Here is a 22,049-nt window from a genome sequence, read left to right as displayed (position 1 = left end):
TAGAATAATGTTTCCAGCTGTTTGCATTGGACTCTATTATTTTATCCATTAAAAGGGACTGCATATAAATACAAGCCATATTTTCATTTCATTTTTTTTTTTTTTAAAGTGTGTTCCTAAATACTCTGCCCTTTTTGTTGTTTTCAGTTTACACATTTCTAATTAATAAAGTTTTTAGGCAGATGTTGGAAAAAGTGGATTTGTTTTATAAAGTTTTTATGATTTTGTTAAAACCATGTTCTGGCCGGATGGATATCATAATTTAAAGTTATAACTAGGGCTGAAAAGTTAATTGGATTAATCTTGATTAAGCGGTTATTGAAATAATCGTCAACTATGGAGCTAGATCTCAGTTTTCACAAATACACATATGTGATTCATACATGCACACAAGATCCACACATGCACAGAACGAGATTCACCAAAGTATTTCTGGTTCATAAAAAGTTATATATTAAATTACAAAGTACCAGTGGTCTTTAAATTTCACTGCATTTGTGTGTGGATTTTTGAGACTCCCTTGAAATGCCTCGATACACAAATGCATTTTTTTAAACGGGATGGTTTGTGCTTGTGTGAATCATGCTGTGCATCTGTGGATCTTGTCCTGTTCTTGATGAATCACATATGTGTATTTATGTAAAATTAGACTGATCTAGCTCAACATCAACTAATTTAGTAATCAATTAATGGTTACTTGGAGTTTAGAGACACTAAAACGGGCCTGTAGCTTACAGAACAACCAACCTTGAAAAGCAAATATACCAAAATAAAAATAAAAAATAATAATGAAAACATATTGTATATACGATAGAAAATAATTTTGCTATCCGATTAGTAATCAATTAAACGACAAAATTATAGACAGATTAATTGATTTGCAAGATAATCGTTAGTTGCAGCCCTAGTTATAATCTATTCCAATGCCGCTAATGTGAATCCATTGTGTGACTCAGACACCTAAATCACTGGCAAAAGAAAGGATAACAATAAATGTTTATTATTTTACAGCCTTCAATGGTAGCTTTTCTTTCAAAGGGATCTTCTGGTGAATTACCCACATTAGTTGTAGGCCGTCTCTGAAATCATCTCTGAAACTTTCTCTGCAACATTTTGCATTTTATGAGCGATATTGTCTGTGAATCCATAGTAATATAGCAGGAGTCATTTTAGACTATTTTATCAATATTTTGTTTCCTAAAAGGCTTTAGAGCAATATGCGATAATGCTTATTCGAAAGTTATGAACTATAAATGTCTCAAAGAGCTAAAAAGCATAAGAAACAAACTTTCCCACCCAGTATATTGCTGCATGTGATAAGAGTTGGATAGATGTGAAAATGAACGGGTCCTCCCTGAGCTTTCACACTTTACTTACAGCAGACTCAGCAGAGAGCTACTAGATGCTGAGCTAATTGGGGGCAGACTGACAAATTGGTGATAGTGTTTGCAGAAGTGTGTATTGTCCAAAGGAAATGGGAGTTTTCAGTCTGGCCTGGCTTCCAGCGAGCGAGTGCCTGAAGAGATTTTGGAGGGGATGAGGGCAGGGGGGTATTGTTGATAGAGAAGTCTGTAAAGTGGATCATCACATGCCTATGCTCTGAGGTCAGCTGGCACGGCTGGATCCTTTAAGAGGCAGAGGTTGAGAGCGGCGAAGTTTTATAGGATTAGATTTGACCTTTTTAAGGAGTTTTGTCTCACTGGAACATTGGAAAATCTGCCAATTTTCATCCCTCTTTTTATGTTTTGATTTTCCAGAAACAAAACTACATTCTATAAATGCCATAAATGTAAGAAAAGGTGCATTTATTTTCCCTTATGAGCTGCAGAATTCCCCTAAAAGTTCCCAGAACATTTCGACCTTGACTGTCGGTGAGGAATGCAGGTTCAGTTTATATGTGTGTGTGCATTCACAGGCTGTTGTCCTCCAACAGTTTATTTACACACCAGTTGGATAATCATTAACACAGCTTTAAGAGCCCATTGTGAGGCCAAACACAGCTGTACATCAACCATCTGGTATATATGAAAGACGGCCTGAAAACGTCAACAATGGGGGGAAAAAAAAAAAACTCTTGATATAAGTCTGTCTGTCCAGCCCATGCAGAACTTTCAGATCCTGATGACTAGGGTTCAGACCCATGCTGTTGGATAATGGTCCATGAAGGCTGAAGGCCTAATCTGGGGAGGCACCATTTATACCTACGCCTCACCCTCCTGGAGGGAGATTATTCACCAGTACCAGGTGGGGAGGAGATTTTCCTCAGAACTTTAGACTAGCTCTGTTTCCTCCAGGAGTCTCCAGGGGAGGAGCGGACTTCCAGCGGCTGTGAAGGGGTGTTGGAAAATGGATCTTGAGGAGGGGGAATGCTTCATTACAATAAAAACCAAATATTATTCTCCTTTTATTCCCTTGAGGAAAACAATTTTCCTTTCAATTACCTAAAAAAACTTTGCATTATGGCGATTTGCTTTTTCTGTCCTGAATTCTCATGCATCTCAATAAATCTGGATATCTTGTAGAAGGTGATTGATTTTAGGATTGTGATTAAAAATGTGCTTTAAAATGCAGTTAATACCTGTGATATGACTTAGAGGTGATCAGTTTGTGGATTCTATAGGCTGTTAAAGCCCGGGTTGCTTTATTAATGCCCTACAGCTTTTTGGTTCCAGTTTCTCATCTTCTTCTTGCCATTCCATCATACATTTTCTTTGGTGCTTAAAGGTCAGTTTACTGGTGATTCGAGCACACTGGTCATAGTCATGTGGGAAGATGTTAAGTCCAGTTGGAAAATGTAATTTACATCTTATGTAAAGCTTTTAGAAGACCTCTTGATGGATGGCTGCAGTGATTTTTGGACTTGATCAAACAAAGTAGACCAATACCAGGAGATGGCATGGATTCCCAAATAATGACTGAGTTCACGCTTTACCTGAAACACAATGGATTAATGTGCCAGTCCACTTCCATCGACTCTGTGGCCTTATTTATCGAACAAATTACAAAACTTAATTTCATATACTAAGCCACAAAACAGACTTAAATCAGCTTCTTCCACGTTATTGCTAAGCTTTTCTGAAAACTTTTTTTTTATCTAAGCAGGAGTCGTTTATATGAGGAAAAACATTGGGGCCTTGTCTTCTCAGCCCAAAAACACTTCCTACAGTCTGGCTCAGGAGGAAGCTGCTGATTAAATCTGTATAGGGACACAGACTCTAGTTCAAGCTCCCGCATCTCAATGTACTTATTTCTTTCTCATTTCTTTTCTTCCGTTTTCTCCCACTTCCATTTTTTGTTTATCAAAATGCTTAAATATTGCACTGAGTGAACATTCATCTTCATGACCTTAACCACCTTATTAGGGAGCCAATATATACCTGGGCAGCTGGGCAGCTGTCAAGTCAGACGTCTTTCCCATGTCGTGCAGACCAGGTCATTAAATGCTTTTTTTTGTAAAGCTTGGTGTATATATATATTAAATATTCTGTATGAATATAATTTTGGGATCCATTTCTAGAACTTAGTTTATGAAATAAATGTACATTTTGGTAACAGAAGTACAAAGTGAAAAAGCCTTAATGTTAACAAAATGTGCTCTATACTTTTAAAGTCGCCTATCTTGATAAGATGTGTATTTAATGATACAGTTAGAAGTAAAAGGAAACCTGAAAATAAAACTCTTCTCCCTTCAAGATCTCTATCAGTAGTCACGGAGTAGCGGTTGTCATGGGGGAATATCACAAGGTGAGTTTGGTTGTGATTCACCCACTGCTGCTTCAGATTCATCATCTTTTGATACATGAGTCAGGTTGAATCAGGCAGGAAGGGCTGAGCAGAGGTCGACTATCTCACATGCAGAAACATGTTTTTCCTCTAGGATCATCCATCCACACACTGTTTTCTCTTTTATATAGGAATAAAGCTTTTTTCTGTTCTTAAACTAAAAGCGAAGGCGAAATATGGATTATATAACTGACCTGCTTTAGGCTTATTTCTGTTACGTATTACGTGGGTTTCCTTGGAAATGGGCTTATATTATTTTTCAAATGCCAAAAGTTCCCTTTTAGCTTGCAGATAAGAATTTGCATGTTAAACATAGAAGCAGACTGTGTTGTTCCTGTTTCTGCATCTTATTTGCTTAGAAAACAAAGGGCTGTGCAGCTCAGTGTGGAGAAGTTTTGAGGTAACTGATTGTCATCATGAGCAGCCGGCTGAGTTCAGCTGGACCAGCAGTCAAGGTGTGTCTCTCTGGGAGTCTGCTTGCTTCAAGGCAGAGATGACGCGCTTGTTATCCTGTCATATTAAACTGAGTCACCCATTTAGGGGAAATTGGAATTGTCTTTGGAAAAAGGTGATTTTGAAACCTATGTAACATGGTCCTTCACTTTGTTTGCTTCACTGGAAAAGTCCCATCGCTTTGAAAACAAGGTATGAAAATATTGTTATATTGAAAGCTAAAAGGAGATTTTGACATGTCGGGCTGTATAAGAGGGTTTCCTCCTATAAGATTTCTTTGGGTTTTTTTTGCACTTTAATGTTTTGGATAATCAACAAAGGTTATTTCAAAAACTTCTGGTAAGTTTTTTAAAGGGGGAAATATGAAACTCATGTTTACCAATAGCTGTATGTGAAAGTATTGTTACCAACTATATTTCTGGCCAAATGCAGTAGAGTAAATAATCTCAAAAAGCAATACATAATTCCCCCAAAATAGATGAGGAAACATTCACATCTGTCAGTAAGAAAGAAAACACAAAAAATTGCAAGCAATATTTAAAATGCAGTCTTCTGTTAAGGTCAGTTTATAATTCAACAATAGGAAAGAGACAGGAGGAAAAAAATGCATTTATGGGAAATTTCCAAAACTAAAACCCCTCCCGACCAAAATGGACCAATGAGCCTTAGGGGAAAATATTATTCAAATGTTAACTCAAATTTTCCACTTTTTGGAAGGTGTGCATGCTGCTGGAGTAAAACTAACATTATAGAAAAATAACTTAATAGAGACGAACATGTTGGTGGTAATGTGAAGTGATATATCCATACATTAGTTAGGAAAAGGATCTAGTTGACCACAGAATTGCTTATAAACCACAAAATGAAGGTTATGTAGTGTCCTAGTCAAAGTCCCGACAACTCAATGTGGTTAAATCAGAACAATTTTTAATTGCTTTGAAAAAGAGCAACAAAGTTTCTCTTGAAATCAGTCTTTTGTTGCGAAGGCCGGGAAAAGCAGTTATTACATTTGGGGACAGTTACTCTTCTACATATACCATGCTGGTATGGCTAATGTATTTCCTTTAAGGAAACACAAGCCAACTTCTCCACGTGCACGCTCATAAAAGCTTGCTTTCCAAAAAGATTTGCAATTTTTACATCATGTCAGACTCACCACTGGTGGGAAAATGGGGGTGAGCACATAGGACAGCCTTACATAAACAAATCACCAGAATGATTACAATTAGGAGGACCACTTATTTTTTATGATCCACCTGGAAAAATAACATCCTTCATTATATCTTTAATGCATAAAATCATTTTGTTAAAAATGCTTTTTATATTATTTTTGTATTTCTTTTAATACACTTGTTTAATACAAATTATTCCATAATTTTTCCATTGTGGGACAATAAAGGGATTTTCTATTCTATGTTCTTGATAATCTAACACATGTGAGATGTTTAAAATCTGTAAGATTTCAAATGCTTTTTTTCCCCCTTTGCACTGTGACGTGTGCAGTTTAGCAAAGGCTTTTCCTTTTTGTTGATCTATGGTATTAACCAGATTTTTAGGAACTGTACTGAAATGTTGAATGGCCTTTAGTATAACCCTTGTTTATGTTTTGTTAGTCTCTGCCAAAAACATGTTACACGTTATATTACCAAGAATAGGTGCTCTTTAAAGTTTCCCATCATGCAATTTCCAATGTCAGAGGAAGGAAATTTTTGTTTGCCTTGTGCATATATTTTGCATGGTCATCTGCATAGAGGCTGGTTTGCATGATCCAATCAGAAAAAGCAAATTGTCTCATGCAAGGATTGTGCAACCAACAGCTAACGTCATTACTGCAAGCTGTGGCCTATCGTGTTGTCAGGGAATGTGTAAAACTTCAGCTTCAGACAAGTCTCTGGAGACACGTTCATATATGCCAGATCTAGACTCTGGGGATTATTGCAAAAACTTTATTATTGTTTCCTGGTTGTGTCTGTGATTAACAATGAGCCAAAAGACAGCTTTTAGGCAAGCTGAGGAATTTCTTAAATAAAAGAAATCTTTGTCTTTGTTTCATTGACAACCTCAAACAGAGATGATCAATTTTGTTCATGTAACAACTGCCTTTATGGAAGAAAAATGTTAATAACCAGGTGCTGCATTACTTCTTTCAGAGTTTCTTTTCATCTCTGTCTGCCCTATAAGGATTTTCTTGGTATGCATATAACTATTAGTCAGACTCAGACACATTAATGAACAGTCTGTGCTGTTAACCGAATGATAAGCCCAGACTGAAAGAAAAAAAACAAGTGTAGACCCAACAATAGCAGGTCTGATTAGTTACTGACTCCGTCTGCTCAGTTTAGGAAAGTTGACCCATTCATCTGCTTTCTGTACCCATTTTGTGACATAAGTAGAATTTATACCCATTTATTTCACATCAAGTCATTATGTAAGATTTAAAAAATTAAACAATTGAGTAGAAAGTAGTGAATATACATAGTAAGTTGATTTAAGTGTGTTACTATGGAGATCTGGCAGCCAATGGTTGAAGGGAGGTGTGTGTCGGAACGTCCCTAACACACCTTTGCCTCTAAATGTTAACCATGTTCTTGCAGTGACTTGGGGGAATTTAAGGAATTAAAATGAGAGGTTGGAGGGCTTTTTTCTGGAATTTCAACTATGATGCTTCTAAAATTAGCTCATTGCTAAACCACTGACGGCTCAAGATTTTACTTTGTTTTTGTTCTACAGTAAAATGTTTTCCAAAAACTATATGTCTTTAACATTTACTTTGAAAATAAGTATACAATGATGTAAAACTCTATTTGGCCCAATTAGTTTTTCATTATTATTTAATTTTTTATTTTTGTCACATTAAGCACCCATAGAGTTTAATAAATAGACTTGGAATCTGAAAACTGGTTATTATATTTACACAGGTTATCTTTTTTAAGTATAAAGATTTCTTGATTATCATCTGAAAAAGTGAGGGTGACAGGAAATGAAAAGAAAACCTAATAAATCTTGAAGGCGGAAACATTTTTTGTCACCTCTTCGTGTGAGTTGCCAATTATACTGAAATGCAAATTAAAGAGAGGTGCTGTGTGCTTTGGTGTAGGTAAATGCTAGCTACATTTGAACTTGGAAGTTGTCGTCAGGATCTTTAAATTGTTTTGAATTCTCTCCTTGCTCACAATCTGTATGTTAATTTGGATTGTAATATGGCTTCTGTGGTGGCCGCCAGGTGCAAGCACACAGTAAATGCCTTAACACACCACAAACAACAAAACCAGCTGCGAATACTTGGATAACGCAAACTCAAAATCCTAAAAGTAAAAAAACAAAAACAAACAAGAAATGCATAAGAAAAATTTTGCAAGAGGAAAAACACTTTGCAATTGCATAAAGTAGTAAAATCAAAAACGCTGCAAGAAAAAGAGTCAACCAACAAATCTAGTGGGACCAACCCTCCATAAAGTCAAGAACTCTAAGATTATCTCCACAAATATGCTGATTTTCTGAAGAAAAAAAAGTCCTTAAAAATCAAAAAGTCTTTCCTCCAATTTTCTTCAGGGCATCACATAAGGGTTTTTTACAGCCTAACATGGTGGTGGACAGCCCCAAGTGGTGTGGCACGCTTTCCATTTTTTAGAGCAAGGCTGTTTCTGCTGTTTTTTTTCTTTTTCTTTTATTTTGGATAACTATTTTGTTTCTGTCTGTTGGTCTTTCTTTTGTGACTGCATATTTTTTGTATGTTTTTTTTATCATTAATTTATCTGCTGCTCTTTTGGCCATCTGCTGGGCGTCCACACCTGTCTACCATCCTCTGCTTTTCTCACATAGTTCTTTTAAGCTTTATATAAAACATAATTAGTAAAGTTTTGATTGTAAAGGGACTTTAAACTGCAAGTAAGTGTTTTTTTGTTCTATGCAACATCTTTCTACATAATCAATTGGTAAACATAATCATTCCAGCTAAAGGACCCCAGTCTTTCACATGCATCAAATACATAAAAAAAATGTTAGTATAAACTTGCATAAACATTTAGATTAAACCAACTTACTCATGTTAACATCAACACACATCATTTGTTTAAAGAAGGTTAGCAGTGATGTTTGAAAGTATTCATATAGGAACGTTTATACATATTTTTAAAATAAATACCTTTTCCTTTTAAAACAACAAAACAATTAAATTGTGTTTACTCCTATATCTGTTACTTATTCATCTGAAAAGTATTTTTGTAGATTTGCTTTTTAAACAAGTTCATGTCTTTATTCCATGCCGTATTAAATGTATTCCTTTCATATTAATTGTTGTTGATTATAAAGAATTATAAACTAATAGAAAAATCACTTTAACTCTTAATATCTGTTAGGAGATATTTCTTTGTAAAGGGGAAAACAAAGATTATGTTTTCATTTATTGCCCCAAAGACTGTTTGAAGTCCGAAAACAATTAAACTATAAAATCCTGGCTCTATTTGTTATCATAGCACAATATTAAAAAATAAACAATATAATGAGGTGCAGGGGGATTGGCAGTACTAGGAGGATTTAATTTGATGAGTTCATGTTTTCAAAATGGCTTTGGTTGGCAGTGCACCGTTCCCATCTCTTCACATGTTGCAGCAAAGTGGCACAGTAACAGGAAGGCTGTTTGCCACTCTGGCTGCAGATCCCTCAGAGATCAGTTATAAATTTCTCCCCATACTTGTTAGTGCAAGACTAGTTTACTTGCTATATTTTTGTATTTTTCTAATGGATTTTAGTAAGAATCTCTGTGGAGAATTCAGAGGATCCAGAAGGCTCTTTAGATGACCTCATCTTTTTTTTTTTTCCTAAGCAAAGAGCAGACTGGAAACGCTTTACACTGCTTTGCACACAACCAGGCATTCAGCTCTTCCAAGATAACCAGGTCATTTGCATTCCTTTTGCGAAGCTTGTTTTTACATGGGCAGTGCTTGGTCCACCACAAAACATGTGGTTTATGTGGTATCAGCTGCAGATAATTCCTGCCTGTGGAGCCTGTATCTAAAGTGGTCAATCAAAGCCGCAGCAGAGGTCTAGCTTGTCCGTAACTTAAGCGTGTGCTCCTTTTTTTTTAAAGATAAGCCAGGGGTGTGTGTGTACCTGCACCTGTACTGCTATGTGTGACATGCATTGTGTCTCTGATCATGCAAAAGTTTGGCATTTGCTCTTTGTTTGTGAGAAGTTTTCAACAATCAGCTGAAGACATGCAGTTCCTCTTAACTTGGCAGTATTTGCAGCTTTATTATAGAGGAACATTGGGTGGGAGGAAGTGATGGAAACAGGGAAGCCATACTTAGCCAAGCTCAAAACCAAAAGTAAAGACAAAACACATCAATAGAAGCAGATTCTTTGTCTCAGTTCACATCTGTGTAGGGAGTGTAGTAACTCGCTGATGCACTCTCTTTATACTACAGCATGTGATTTGTCACAGAGCATAAATGGCCTTCTCAAGTGGTCGCTTCTGCCTGCCAACTCATCCGTTTCTCCCAGAGAGGTTGTGCATGGGAACTGTGCTGCTGGGAAGCTTTGGTGTGGACTGTGGAGCAAGTACTCCACTGTGAACAACATGAGCTGAAAGCCGACTGACTCATGGAAAAGATTAGAGATGCCAAGCACTGTATGTGTGTGAATCTGCGTAAAGTGAAAGGAAGTCAGTGTTCTCATACAAGACTCTTCTTCCAACTGCACATGAAACTGCTGTCAAGTCTTGATGAATCTCAAACTGCAGCCACTTTTTGCTTATTCTAACTAAATTAAAGATTTCTAGCTCTATGCACAGGAGAGAACTCAAGAAAGCAAACTGGTTTCATTTTTCTCAACAACTTAAAGTTTGTTTGACAGTTCTGGCTGGCTGACCCAGGATGCACAAATGATTGCATTTATGCTAAAAGCTTGTCTACACTCACATGGATTAATATAGCAAGCTACATTTGCACGGCATTGGTAACATTTAAGTGATTGGCTTGATGACGGTTTGTACTACATCTTTTTTTATTTATTAGTCTCAACCAAAATGAGCAGACAGAGCCCCACTTCTTCAGATTGGTAGAGTGGAGTCAGCCTCATTGCCCTTTCAGGAAGTGAATTTCTCTGCACAGTGGATACTCAGTCCTCCATTCTCACACTGCTATGATTTCATATATTTAGGAAATACTTCTAAGGAAAAGTCCCCTTCTGGGCAGGAAGTGAATGAAACTTGATGCGGATTCAATTTCTCTTAAACTCAGACATAGTTCTATAAAGACATATAAACATCGTTCTCGGTCTTACTTAATTTTTTTTTAAACCCTCATCAGCTTTCCCTGTTCTGTTTATCCAAGCTCAGCCTTGAGTGGTCAGGAGTGCAAAAGGAAATGGCTGGCTTTTCCATAGGCTGTACAGTGTTGAACTTAAGTCATGTCAGTAATGATTTGTGGCGGCCCTTTTACTGTAAAACATTGCTCTTTGTTTCAGCCTGTTAGTAGACATGCAGACCTCTCGGCTGTCTCTTACCATCTTGGATGTTGGTGTTTCCAATTTAAACTGAAAAGAAAAAAACACCGACAGATTATGTTGAATATTAACTGGTATTACTTTTGGTGTTTGAGGGATGCATGTTAAGTGTAGCATTTTCCTTTCTGTCATTAATATTAGTTATATTTTTTGGTTGACTCTGATTATTTAACAGGTTTTGGAATAATTCCTTATACTCCTTCTGATGTTTGTAATTCCTCCCCCCATGATGGGCAAGATTTTACTCTCCCTCTTTTATACCCAGATAACTCATTCGCTAAACTGTTCAAGAACAAAATGCCAAAGGAACAAAATAGGTTTAACTACTTTGTCGAAAGACAATTTTAAGGAAATCCTTTAAGTGCATCTTTTCCGGAAGTTTTTGGTTCCAAACGCTTTCATTGGGGCTGGGACATGATGGTAAAATCTACAATTTCTCTAAATGCACTGGTAGAAATTCACACTGCTACCATTAAACAACATTCGCTTCTCTATCGCTGCTCCTCTTTTATGGAATAACCTCCTGCTGCACATTAGTGAGGCTCCTTCACGCCCAAATTTTAAAAAACAGTTCAAAACTTACTTTTATTCACTGGCTTTTAATACTTATATTTTTATGCTGTATTTTATTCTTTTATTGTGTTTTTGATTCTCAAATTCACACTTTTTAAATTTTATTGCTTTGATTAGTAATGACTTTGCATATAGTAAAGGAAGTAATGCTGCATGTCATAGAGCCTTAGTTCTCTTTGGCACCAACCAGAATCAGAAAGATAAGAGAAGTTGGCCTTTAATTTCGGCAGATGCGTGTCTATATTTGTATGTTTGAAAAGAGCTGCATACAAAATATTGGTCACCTTATGCTGCCCTGCTCTGTCATCTTAGCAAAACTAGACTCCAAGGCGATGACAATGTTGAGGACGATGAAAAAGGATAATTGTTGAAGACCAGAGAGAAAAAACAGTGGCACCGTAATGTTTTTTTTTTTTAAAGATATTCGAACAAGTGGGGCACAGTAAATGTGACCAGATCCTGCATTCTGCTCCTTTAATCAATCCTCTGTCTGATGTTTTGTTATACTGTTCTCTGATATTGAAACCTGCTCTCTGTGCTGTCCTCAGAATCTTCTCAGCTGTCCTCATCCCTCTCCACCTGCAACCATGTCAAGGATAACATAGATTTGGGTCCAGACTATTACAGCCAGGTATGTGTGGAGCCACTAGACGGAGAGGGCCAGCGTCCCGTGAGCCTGGTGTCCACCTTGTCATCTGGTTCATCTGCTGATAGTCAAAGCCTTTTTGGAAGTACGGTTGCCCTTCCGTCCTCCACCACAACTTCCCTTCAGAGCGAGGAAAACATTGACCTGGAACTGAGCCCGACAGAGACCACCAATAGGCAGACTGGAAATCAGAATCCTCACCTGAAAGGTTCTGTCGGCGGCTGGCGCAGGCATCTGGAAGCTTTTGTGATCAGCAACCAGCGGAACAACGCCTCTGCCAGCAGGCCTGCCAGGGGTAAATTACTTCAAGTGACCACCTCGCCTGTTGTTCCAGAAGCAATGGCTCCTAACCCAAAGCTGACCTATATGGACCGTGTTGTCATGGAGATCATTGAGACGGAGCGCATGTACGTCAGAGACCTGAGCAGCATCGTGGAGGTGAGTCATAACGTTTATACTCCAGATGGATATCTGTTTTAAATCATCAGGCTCCTAGATTTAGCTCCACCTATCTCCACCTGTCAATGCTTAAAAGGAAAGCATCACACGTCATAATGCTGCCACTACCATGTTTGGAATGAAGATGTTCAAGGTGTTGTGAGGTGTTGGTTTTCTGCCACATATAGAGGTTATAAAGTTATCTGGCTCTGTCTTCCACACTTTTGTTATGTTCACTTTATGAGTAGAGCCAAATAAGGCTTTCCTTCATCCATGGCTTTCTTCGTACTTCCCTGTTAAAGGCCGAATTTCTGCGTTTTCTGCAACCAGATTCTCCCACATAAACTGACTTTCTGTCTATGTGAAGAGTTGCTCTGTTTGCTCGGGCTGTCAGCTTATGTGGATGACCATTTTTGGCAGATCTTAGGTTGTGCCAATCAATTTTTCAATCCAATATTGCTTTTTTTCCCTCCCATTTACATGATTGATATTACAACATGGTAACAAATGTTACTCGAGCCTCAATTTAAACAAAAAAGAAACATTAACAAACAATACATTAACAATGTATAGCAAACAGAGGGAGCTACTGTACATGTGGTTAATGTGATCTTAAGGCATTACTTCTGAATGCATTAATGAATTAGAGACCTCTCTAATTCATTAATGCATTCAGAAGTAATGCCTTAAGATGATGATGCATGTATCAGCCAAAGCCAACACAAGGAAAAAGACTAATATCAGCCCAAAATATGAATGCTTCGCTCTGCATTTCATTTGTAAGGTAGATTTTTAACCAAATCTAACGCTGCTTTAGAGGTCTCCTCAACTTTATCCCAGAGACTTATTATATTATCTTTATTATTATGACATTTTTTGTTCTCCACCGAGCTGTTTGGTCCCCAACATTCTCCCATAAAACTTTAACACAGAATAGCTGTATAAAGATACATAAAGGTAGAATCAAGTTATTAAAAATTGGCATCTGAAGGAAATGGGCTGCACTGTATTCCAATTAGAGATGTCAGAATGGGGGGACCCAATGCCTGCTTTGGAAATCAAAAACGTATTTTGCCTACAATTCATAGCTATGCTGTATTTAATGTTAGTTTGTCCATGAAAATTCCAATAAGTTCAATTCATACAGAGAATTTTTTTGTGGTACAAATGGTTTTGAAAGACCCCCTATTCACATGAATGCAGAATTTCGAATTACAGCCAATAGAATCGTCTGTATTTTGTGTTTTTTGTACCCGATTTACAATAAACTATGACATAGTGTCTCCAATGCTCTTTCAAAGTTGTATATCAAGTTTGAAAACCCAAGTACAGATGTAGAGGGATTCAGCTCAGTTCCCTGGAAGGGAATAAGGTCTCCTGTGTTCCAGGCAGCTGTTTGTGAATTAAAAGTGTTTTGGAACCTCTGGTGGATTTTCCTTTTTCATTTAAAGTCCCGGCATGATTTTCCCTCTTTCTAAAAAGATCAGCCAGTGGACAAAAATGTGTGCCAGACATCTGGCCGTTGTTTTCTCCTTACTTACAGGTTTTCTTGTTTGTAAAGATGAAAGTCCAGGAGCAGTTCATGATGTGGATGGGCTCTGTTTCATAAACAGTGTGTGTTTACTGTACAGTGAAAGTTTACAGTCTGTGTAGACTGGGCTTATGGGACAAATGCTCATATTTCAGTGTAAATTGGGAATCCTACTGCAGACATCACTGGTTGCTGGGTTTGTGTTCTTTGAGTTTGGAAAAATCTCCTTTGAAAGATGAGAAGAGTAAGAAGTGGGGCAGCAATGATCTTACAACTTTATTATCACCTTTTTGTTCCCTTTTGTAGCGTCTGGCAGTTGCTTCCAGAAAAGAAAGCTCCTTTTCCATTGGTCTTTACTTTTCCTTTCAGGATCATTACAGCGTCTGAAAATGGTAATGGCTTTAACATGTGAGGCATTTCTGAGACTGAATGGCAGTAAAAGAGCCAGCACCCCTCCTCACCTTGTCTCAGACGGTGCTGGCGTCTACCATTTGCTCCAGGAGTGTGCACTGCCCTGGATCCAGTTTGAGTAATGGCTCACTCCTGACAGACACTTCTAGGATTTGTGACTATTTTAGCTGACAGCAGCAGCAGCAGCCTGGTCTGGTCTGGTCTGGTCTTGGTCATACAGGCCCCTGCTGTAGGCTCCTGCCTCGCCTGAACTCTCTGGCTCTCCGGGCCAACACAAACAGCCCCATCTATCCACCAGCTGAAGAAATAACACAGATGAAACGAGTGCAATTGGGATTTCCACAGGCTATAGTGTGGGAACCCGACGGGGCATAAACGAAGCCTCTGTCCTTTTAGGATTACAGTCTGTCTTCTGTCATTTTGATTCCATGCAGCTGATTTCACACTCAGCCTTAGATCCATCAGAAACATGTGAAAACACTTCCTCTCATTTTGAGGTTGTGGGTTTCTTTTTTTATTTTTTAAGCCAAATCAAAGCTTCCTCTTCATACTGACACTGAAGTCACGAACAGCTGTTTAATATGTTAATTTGACTTTACAATCCACATTATCAGGCTCAGTTTCAACCTTTTCCGTGGGATCCAGATATGAGAGGCAGCTGTTTGACCCCAGCTGATTCCACATGCTGGAATATGTCCCCAACAACTGGCTGTAACACACCCAGAGCAATCATTTGGCTGCTGGTGTGTAGAAAGACTTGCCTGCTCGTTTGGATTTTGCTCTGTGTGATTTTAAACACTTCCAAAATGATTTATATTACCCATATCGGTATTGCAACCCTCCCTGCTCCATAATAAAGAACAGCTTGTTGCCCCAGGCGTTACAAGACTTTTATTCTCATACACTAAAGGTCACATGTGTTTTGCTTAAGACAAAGGTGGATTTTTTTTCATATATAAATACATATATATGCACACACAGGAGATTTTTATGCTGCAGCTCGTTCAGTAACTCAATGCCTATCCGGGTGTTTTCAGCTCTCTGAGAGGCTGCGTGTGTCTGCAAAGTGTTTACTTGTATGCTCTTTATTTAGCTGTTGCATATTTGTTTAGCCTCCCTTTACCCCAATCCTTTTTAGGTGATGTTTGCATGCCATGTAGGTGTGTCATTGACCAAATAAAATATGGGGGATCCCAGATGTTGGCATGCTTACTGCATTTTTAGGTATTTTTTTATCAACTTTTTATAAACCCTGGACGTCCAGAGGGAGATGGATGTTTTTAAATTGGAAATAATCTGTCCTGAAGTTCTCTCCTCTTGTTGCTCTATGTATGCAGCAAAATCTTTGATGGAGAAATGCAATCATGAAGACCAAAGAACACAGCAGAGAGGTTAGGGAGAAAGTTGTAGAATAGCTGGGAAGATCGGTTTAATCTGTCATCCACAGATAAAAATGGTTTGACAGGTTTTTAAATGACCAATGTTAGCAGGCAGAACATTCATCCTTGTCGCAGGAAAGAGATTTGAAGTTATGAAGGACTTGGCTCCCAGCTTGACTTGCCAAATGATAGTCATGCTCTCCACAAATCTGTCTTTTAAAAATGAGTGGGGTTATACATGGATTTTTTAAAAGAATGCCACAAAGACATGTCATGCAGGTCGTATAAAGAGATTGTGCAAACATGGATTAAAGCACTGATTCCCAAAGTTGGCTTCTGGGGTCATGACCCCACTTGGGGCCCACTTGGGGTCCTTTAATCAACCAGTTTTTGACATCACCATGAAGAATTAACAATAAAAACTTGTTGAAAGTTCTTAAAGATATAAAAGAATCACTTAAAATGACAGAGCCAACCACTTTGATTGTTGATGCTGTTTGTATTATTATTTTTATTACATCAGTAGTTAATTGATTTTGTTGAAATGTTTTATATACTCAATGAGTCAGCCCTAGTATCACTTTGTCAGTCAGAAGCTGAAAAGTTGGGGGACCTCTGGAATAAGTTGATCTGTTTATATAGGAACACTATGTGCCAGAAAGCTAACAGTGCACATCACCTTGATCAAACCATCCCTATGGAGGCACATCAGGTGAAATGAGGGGGCTTTTCTTCTTCAGGGACCTCAACACTTGTCAGTTTAGATCAGAGGTGCTCAAGTCCAGTCCTCAAGAGCTACCATCCTGTAACTTTTAGATGCATCTCTTCTCCAACACACCTAAATCAAAAGGCTCAATCCCCTCATTAAGCCCAGCAGAGGCATGGTAACCAGCCACTCATCTGATCCAGGTGTGTTAAAAATGGGGTGCATCAAAAAGTTGCAGGATAGTAGCTCTTAAAGGACTGGACTTGAGCACCCCTGGTCTAAATGGTATTAGACCTAAGGTTCGAGCAGAGCTTTGGTTTGCAGCAACATACGACAGGTAATGGAATGGTTTGGATCAAAGCATTCATTATAACATTTTAAGCAAGATGTTAAAAATGTCAGAGTTCTTTAGGGAAAGGAAAACCTCCAATAAACAAACACCTAAGGAGAATTTAAAAACAGTCATGTGTTTTGAACTGTGGGAGGACGCCAAAGCTTCTTGCGGCAAGGAAGCAGTGCTAACCACTGAGCCACTGAGTGGCCCCTGCATTAACTTAAAAGATGATAAATGAAAACACTTTTTAAAGAACTAAAGTAAATCGCAAATCATTGAAACAAGGTAATCCAAGCAGTTTATAGATCCCTGGATTCTATTTCAAATCTGCTTGATTAACCAATGATTTTAAAGTGCTTTTCTGTAATGTTTGGGAGGTGGTTGAACATCGACTAGCAGAACGTTTCTTAGTCTGTTTGTTTTAATCAAGAATCCTAATGTTCCGTATTTTCTAAGCATTCTATGTCCTAAATAGGGATCACAATATTAAGATCTGAGATAGTTTTCTTTACTTTGATCACATTTGACTTAAGACTTGGCCCGTTGTGCACCTGTATCCATAATTTATTAAAATATCTGATTACAGAAAAAAGATGCAAATATCTTGCTTTGAATTTAGACCGAGAGAACCTTAATTGCTTGTCATATTCGTGTTAATGGTTGTATAGATCCAGAAAGGGTTAAATTCAACTCATTAATTAGAAAAATATCTGTTTTGTATAATTATTAACAATGTCTTACAAGTTTAAATTTTTATATTTTCTTAATAAGTGTCTCTCTAAACATTTTGCCAACAGGGTCAAGATTTGACAGCTGTTTTTAAATACTTTTTATCAAGTTATTTTTTTTAAATGCTTCTTAGAATAACCGATAAAACCTGAACCCTAATGCTGGGGACTTGATATGGCTGCAATAGGAAGAAAAAAAGTTGGGGAAATGACCTAAACCTCGACTGATTTACAGCCACCACCTTTTAATTTCTCATCCCTGTGTCTTTTCCTTTAAAGAATGGGAAAATCAAGTGGTCTGATTGTTTTGTAAATTCCTAACTGACCAACTATACATCCTTTCTTAAATGCACAACATGTAAGCGTTGCCTCTCTAACTAATTTACATTGATTCAGCTTTTCTCAGGGCCCATTCCACCTTGTACTTGCTCTGCATTTAGAAAACCGTCAGTCTGTAGTTACCTGCTCTCACTTTTGATAGGAATCTGTACATTCCTGATCTCTTTAATTTCTTATTTTCTAGGACTATTTGGCACACATTATCGATATGAGAAACCTCCCCATTGGGCATGAGCAAGTGATGGCCTTGTTTGGAAATATAGAGGACATCTATGAGTTCAACAGGTAATAATAAATCCTCATTCCTAATAAGAACAGAGCTGTAATATTTAGATGGTTTATGATAATAAAGTGTAAAATGTGCACGATTGATGCTGCAGCCTTGTGCAGATTACGTGCATAAGGAGTGTTGCAGGATGATTTGCCTGCAGTTTGATCCTGCAGCAGATGATTGTTTATTTTTACCCATAGTTCATTGTTAGAAAAGCAGCCTGGTTGACTCTCACCACAGGAAATTCGGTGGTAAATGGGTGAACATCAAGAGGAAGAGTTGTTGCAGCCTAGTTATGCTACATCCTATCTTTGTGTTGCTTAATATGTTGCAAGGCCAAAGGAATATTGACAGTCCTCTTTCTTCATAGTTTGGAGCCTTTCTTTTAATGCCAAAGCTCTCAGAAACTAATGAGGAAAAAAAAACATCAGATCAAATGTTGCTCTTTTACTTTATCTGTTTCCGTGAAGAAATACTTACATCAGCAGGTGAATACTTGCCCTGTATTTGCTTTAGTATTGCAACAGAGCCTGTGTGTAGGAGGTTACCCAAAGGGAAACCAGAGATATGTATACAGCACTGTGGTACCGTGTAGAGTACAAGTTGTCCTCTAGTAATCACCAGTACACTTTTAAGTGTTTCTAAGCACTTAAACTGTACTTAATATACTGAGCTATTTACCTGTATGAACAAATAGTACTGTTTATATTGTGCAAGTCAGATGCAAAGTCAAAACATTTGGTTGTACTTGTACTTATGTAGTTGTTTCAGTGTATTTAAGAGCAGATGCTGCCACCTACTGGTTGTTTGACTAATAATAATGAACGGAAATTTTAGTGAGCAGTTCTGGACGTAGTTCATGACTCCAGGACATCTTTAAAATCCAGTTCTTCTGAAAGGCTTCTGGTTCTTCTTGCCAAGTGGCAGCAAATAACTCCAGAAGTCAGAAGCCCAAAGGTCAGAAACAGGAACACTGAAATGGATTTTATCCCCAAAAATGCATAAAAATGTCTTATCCTCGTCTAAATCCATCAATATTTGAGCTTTGAGTTTGTGATCACCTTTATTAATTCTGTGGTAAAATACATTATAGGAAAACTTTAAACCCTATTCAACCAAGAATATTGATATGAAAGAACATTTCTGTTTTATTATTCCATCTTTAACTTTTCAAGCTTTATGTTTCTGATCAACCTGATTTACTTCAGTGAGCTGCTGCAGTGTTTGGACATGTGTGAGAATGACCCCGTGGCTATTGCTCATTGCTTTGTTGACAAGGTGAGGAAAAGCATTTTTGCAAATCAAAGAAACTGGATCTTTATCAAACAAAGAGCGCAATTGTCTGATTTGTGTTTCCCCCAGAGTGAATATTTTGAAATCTACACCAAATACTGCAACAATTATCCTAAGTAGGTATCTTACATTTTTGAAAAGGTTTATTATGTTTTTACTTGCAGCATTTTTCACTCAGATTACAAAATGCCATTCTTTGCTGCTTGCAGCTCAGTAGCAACACTGACTGACTGCATGAGGAATAAAACATTGGCAAAGTTCTTCAGGGATCGGCAGGCTGCTCTGAAACGCTCTCTCCCTTTGGGTTCTTATCTTCTGAAGCCAGTGCAGAGAATCCTGAAGTATCACCTACTGCTGCAGGTAAAGACCAGCCTCTCTAATGATCAGTGATGCTTTTGTTGTTAGAATTGAGGCAAGGGAAATTTTTATTTGAACCCCTTTAATGCACGCTGTCCTTAAAGGAAATTGCCAAACACTACGACTCAGATGAAGAAGGCTATGAGGTTATTCAGGAAGCGATAGAAACCATGACAGGAGTGGCCTGGTACATCAACGACATGAAGAGGAAACATGAGCATGCTGTCAGAGTGCAGGTTAGATAACACAGCAAAGCTTGCATGCAAAACATGTGAGCATTGCTTTTTGTTTTTTACTACTTTAAAAGGGGTGCATCGGTGTTACTTGTGGTAAAATCTTAATTCAAACCTGTTTTTTTAAGCATGGCTGAAAGTTTCTATATTTTTTTTTTTTCTTCTTTACATAAGGAGATACAATCTCTGCTGATCAATTGGAAGGGTGCGGACCTGACTACCTGTGGGGAGCTGGTGCTAGAGGGAACATTTCCTATGCTGAGAGCTAAGAACACCCGGACGCTGTTCCTGTTCGAAAAGATGCTCCTCATCACCAAGAAAAGAGGGGAACACTACGTCTACAAGATCCACATATTGGTATGATGTTGATCAGTAATAATCTGATGAACTGATATTAAAATATGAAGAGAAATTTAGAAAAATAAGACAACCATTACATATCATTTGCTGTTACAGTGTTCCACCCTGATGCTGCTCGACAACGCCAAGGATCCTCTCCTCTTCAGTGTTATCCATTTCAAACGTCCCAAGCAACCCCATACTGTACAGGTAAGTGCAACAAAGCCTAATAAACAGTAAAATATAAAAGATTATTTTAATGACACTGTGCTCGATAAATAATTTAATGATCCATTTCATTTCAGCCTTGTAAAAATAGGCATTCCTCTAAAACCTTTCACCTTAAGTCGGGATAAAATCACAAACTTCAGTGTTTTTATTGACATTATTTTATGATAGAAAATAAAAAAGTAGTACATAATTATGAAAAGGATATAAAGTATCTAGTAACTTTATCAGAGTGAATTAAACATACTGAAAGATTAATTTTCTATTACAGAGTAATATTTTTTATAGCTTTATCTTTTGCATTTGCAAGGCAATAAATTCCCTTTGCAACAGAATAATGAAGCGTAATATACAGTTTAAAAACCAGAGCTTCTTTCGGACATTTTAGGGACACTTGCAGCCTTTAATGTCCTTGGGTTAGAAAGGACTGCCAGCTGCACAGAAGTGTGAAGGCAGGCGATGTGCTGCATTCATTAAAGCAACCATTTAACTCGCTTTTTATGATTACTGTTTGTAATTAGGTAAAATGTCTATTGACTTTAATGCTTCATGTATGCACCAAAGAGAATAGGGTTACATAGTAATAGTAAACCTGCTATAACTCAGGTTCTTCTTTAACGACTGTAGAGAGCCCTCTGGAATAAGCTATTTTTATTTATTCTTTATTTTGAATAGTCTTGAGAGGTATGGGAAAGGTATGGGAAAAAAAGAAACATTTTAAGTATTTTTTTAGACTAAATGAAAATGGAAATTAGAAAAACATATACCTGTATATAGTTCTAGATTTTACCTCATGTCATTGCTTAATTTTTACATAGATGACATTTGCTTTTAGAAAATACAGGCTCATTTAGATTTTTTTTTTTTTATCATTTTATTTCTACTGGAGGCTTTAAGCTGTTTTTGAACAGAGTTTGGCTGAACAAATTATTCAAAACGTTTTGTTTCTTGGGGGAATTTTGTAAATTAAGGGCTCAACTGATCCCAATCTCTGATCAAGTATCAGTGTTTAATCTAGAATGATCCTGTCCAGGATTTAGCTAAGCTATAAAGATTTTAATCCAAGTTTGTCCTGATGCCAGAACATGTGAAATAGCTGCTAAGCTCAGAAGCCAGCTTTTGATTCCGTTTGTTTTAATATCTTCTGTTATCAAATATATACTATTTTAGAAATTAAGTCTGAAAACTGGAATTTTTTAAATTCTAAATGTTTAGAAACCGCCCAAAAATTTTCTGTAGAGGTTTTAATAACTCTAGCATCTCTCTACTGCAAAGTAATAAAGACCTCAGGTGGTTCTGCAAACTGGGAAATATTTTTGAAAAGCTTTTAATTCCCACAGACAATGATTATTTCCAAAGAGAAATAAATGGATTAAAAGATATAGAAGATGTTCCTTTCTTCTTCATGTTGATCGGTGATGGCAGAAAGATCACCTACACTCACCGGCTACTTTATTAGGTACACCTTTCCAACTGCTCGTTAACACTTAATTTCTAGGCAGC

General features: G+C 37.5%; 1 protein-coding gene across 4 annotated transcripts in view; it reads left to right on the top strand.

The window, feature by feature from the left end:
* LOC107094379 (pleckstrin homology domain-containing family G member 3-like) overlaps nt 1-22,049 on the top strand; it is a 48,807-nt gene that overhangs the window by 12,771 nt on the left and 13,987 nt on the right. For all 4 annotated transcript variants that reach the window (XM_015389941.1, XM_015389942.1, XM_015389940.1 and 1 more), the window contains exons 3-10: nt 11,862-12,397; nt 18,010-18,110; nt 19,305-19,374; nt 19,459-19,505; nt 19,599-19,749; nt 19,851-19,982; nt 20,154-20,336; nt 20,436-20,528. In XM_015389941.1, coding sequence (XP_015245427.1) covers nt 11,862-12,397; nt 18,010-18,110; nt 19,305-19,374; nt 19,459-19,505; nt 19,599-19,749; nt 19,851-19,982; nt 20,154-20,336; nt 20,436-20,528 — 1,313 coding nt within the window. The remainder of the gene's footprint in view (nt 1-11,861; nt 12,398-18,009; nt 18,111-19,304; nt 19,375-19,458; nt 19,506-19,598; nt 19,750-19,850; nt 19,983-20,153; nt 20,337-20,435; nt 20,529-22,049) is intronic.

The sequence above is a fragment of the Cyprinodon variegatus genome, unplaced genomic scaffold (assembly GCF_000732505.1).
Source record: "Cyprinodon variegatus isolate N-32 unplaced genomic scaffold, C_variegatus-1.0 Scaffold480, whole genome shotgun sequence".
Lineage (NCBI taxonomy): Eukaryota > Metazoa > Chordata > Actinopteri > Cyprinodontiformes > Cyprinodontidae > Cyprinodon > Cyprinodon variegatus.
Note: the sequence above shows the minus strand (reverse complement) of the source record. Positions and strands in the feature narration are given on the sequence as shown.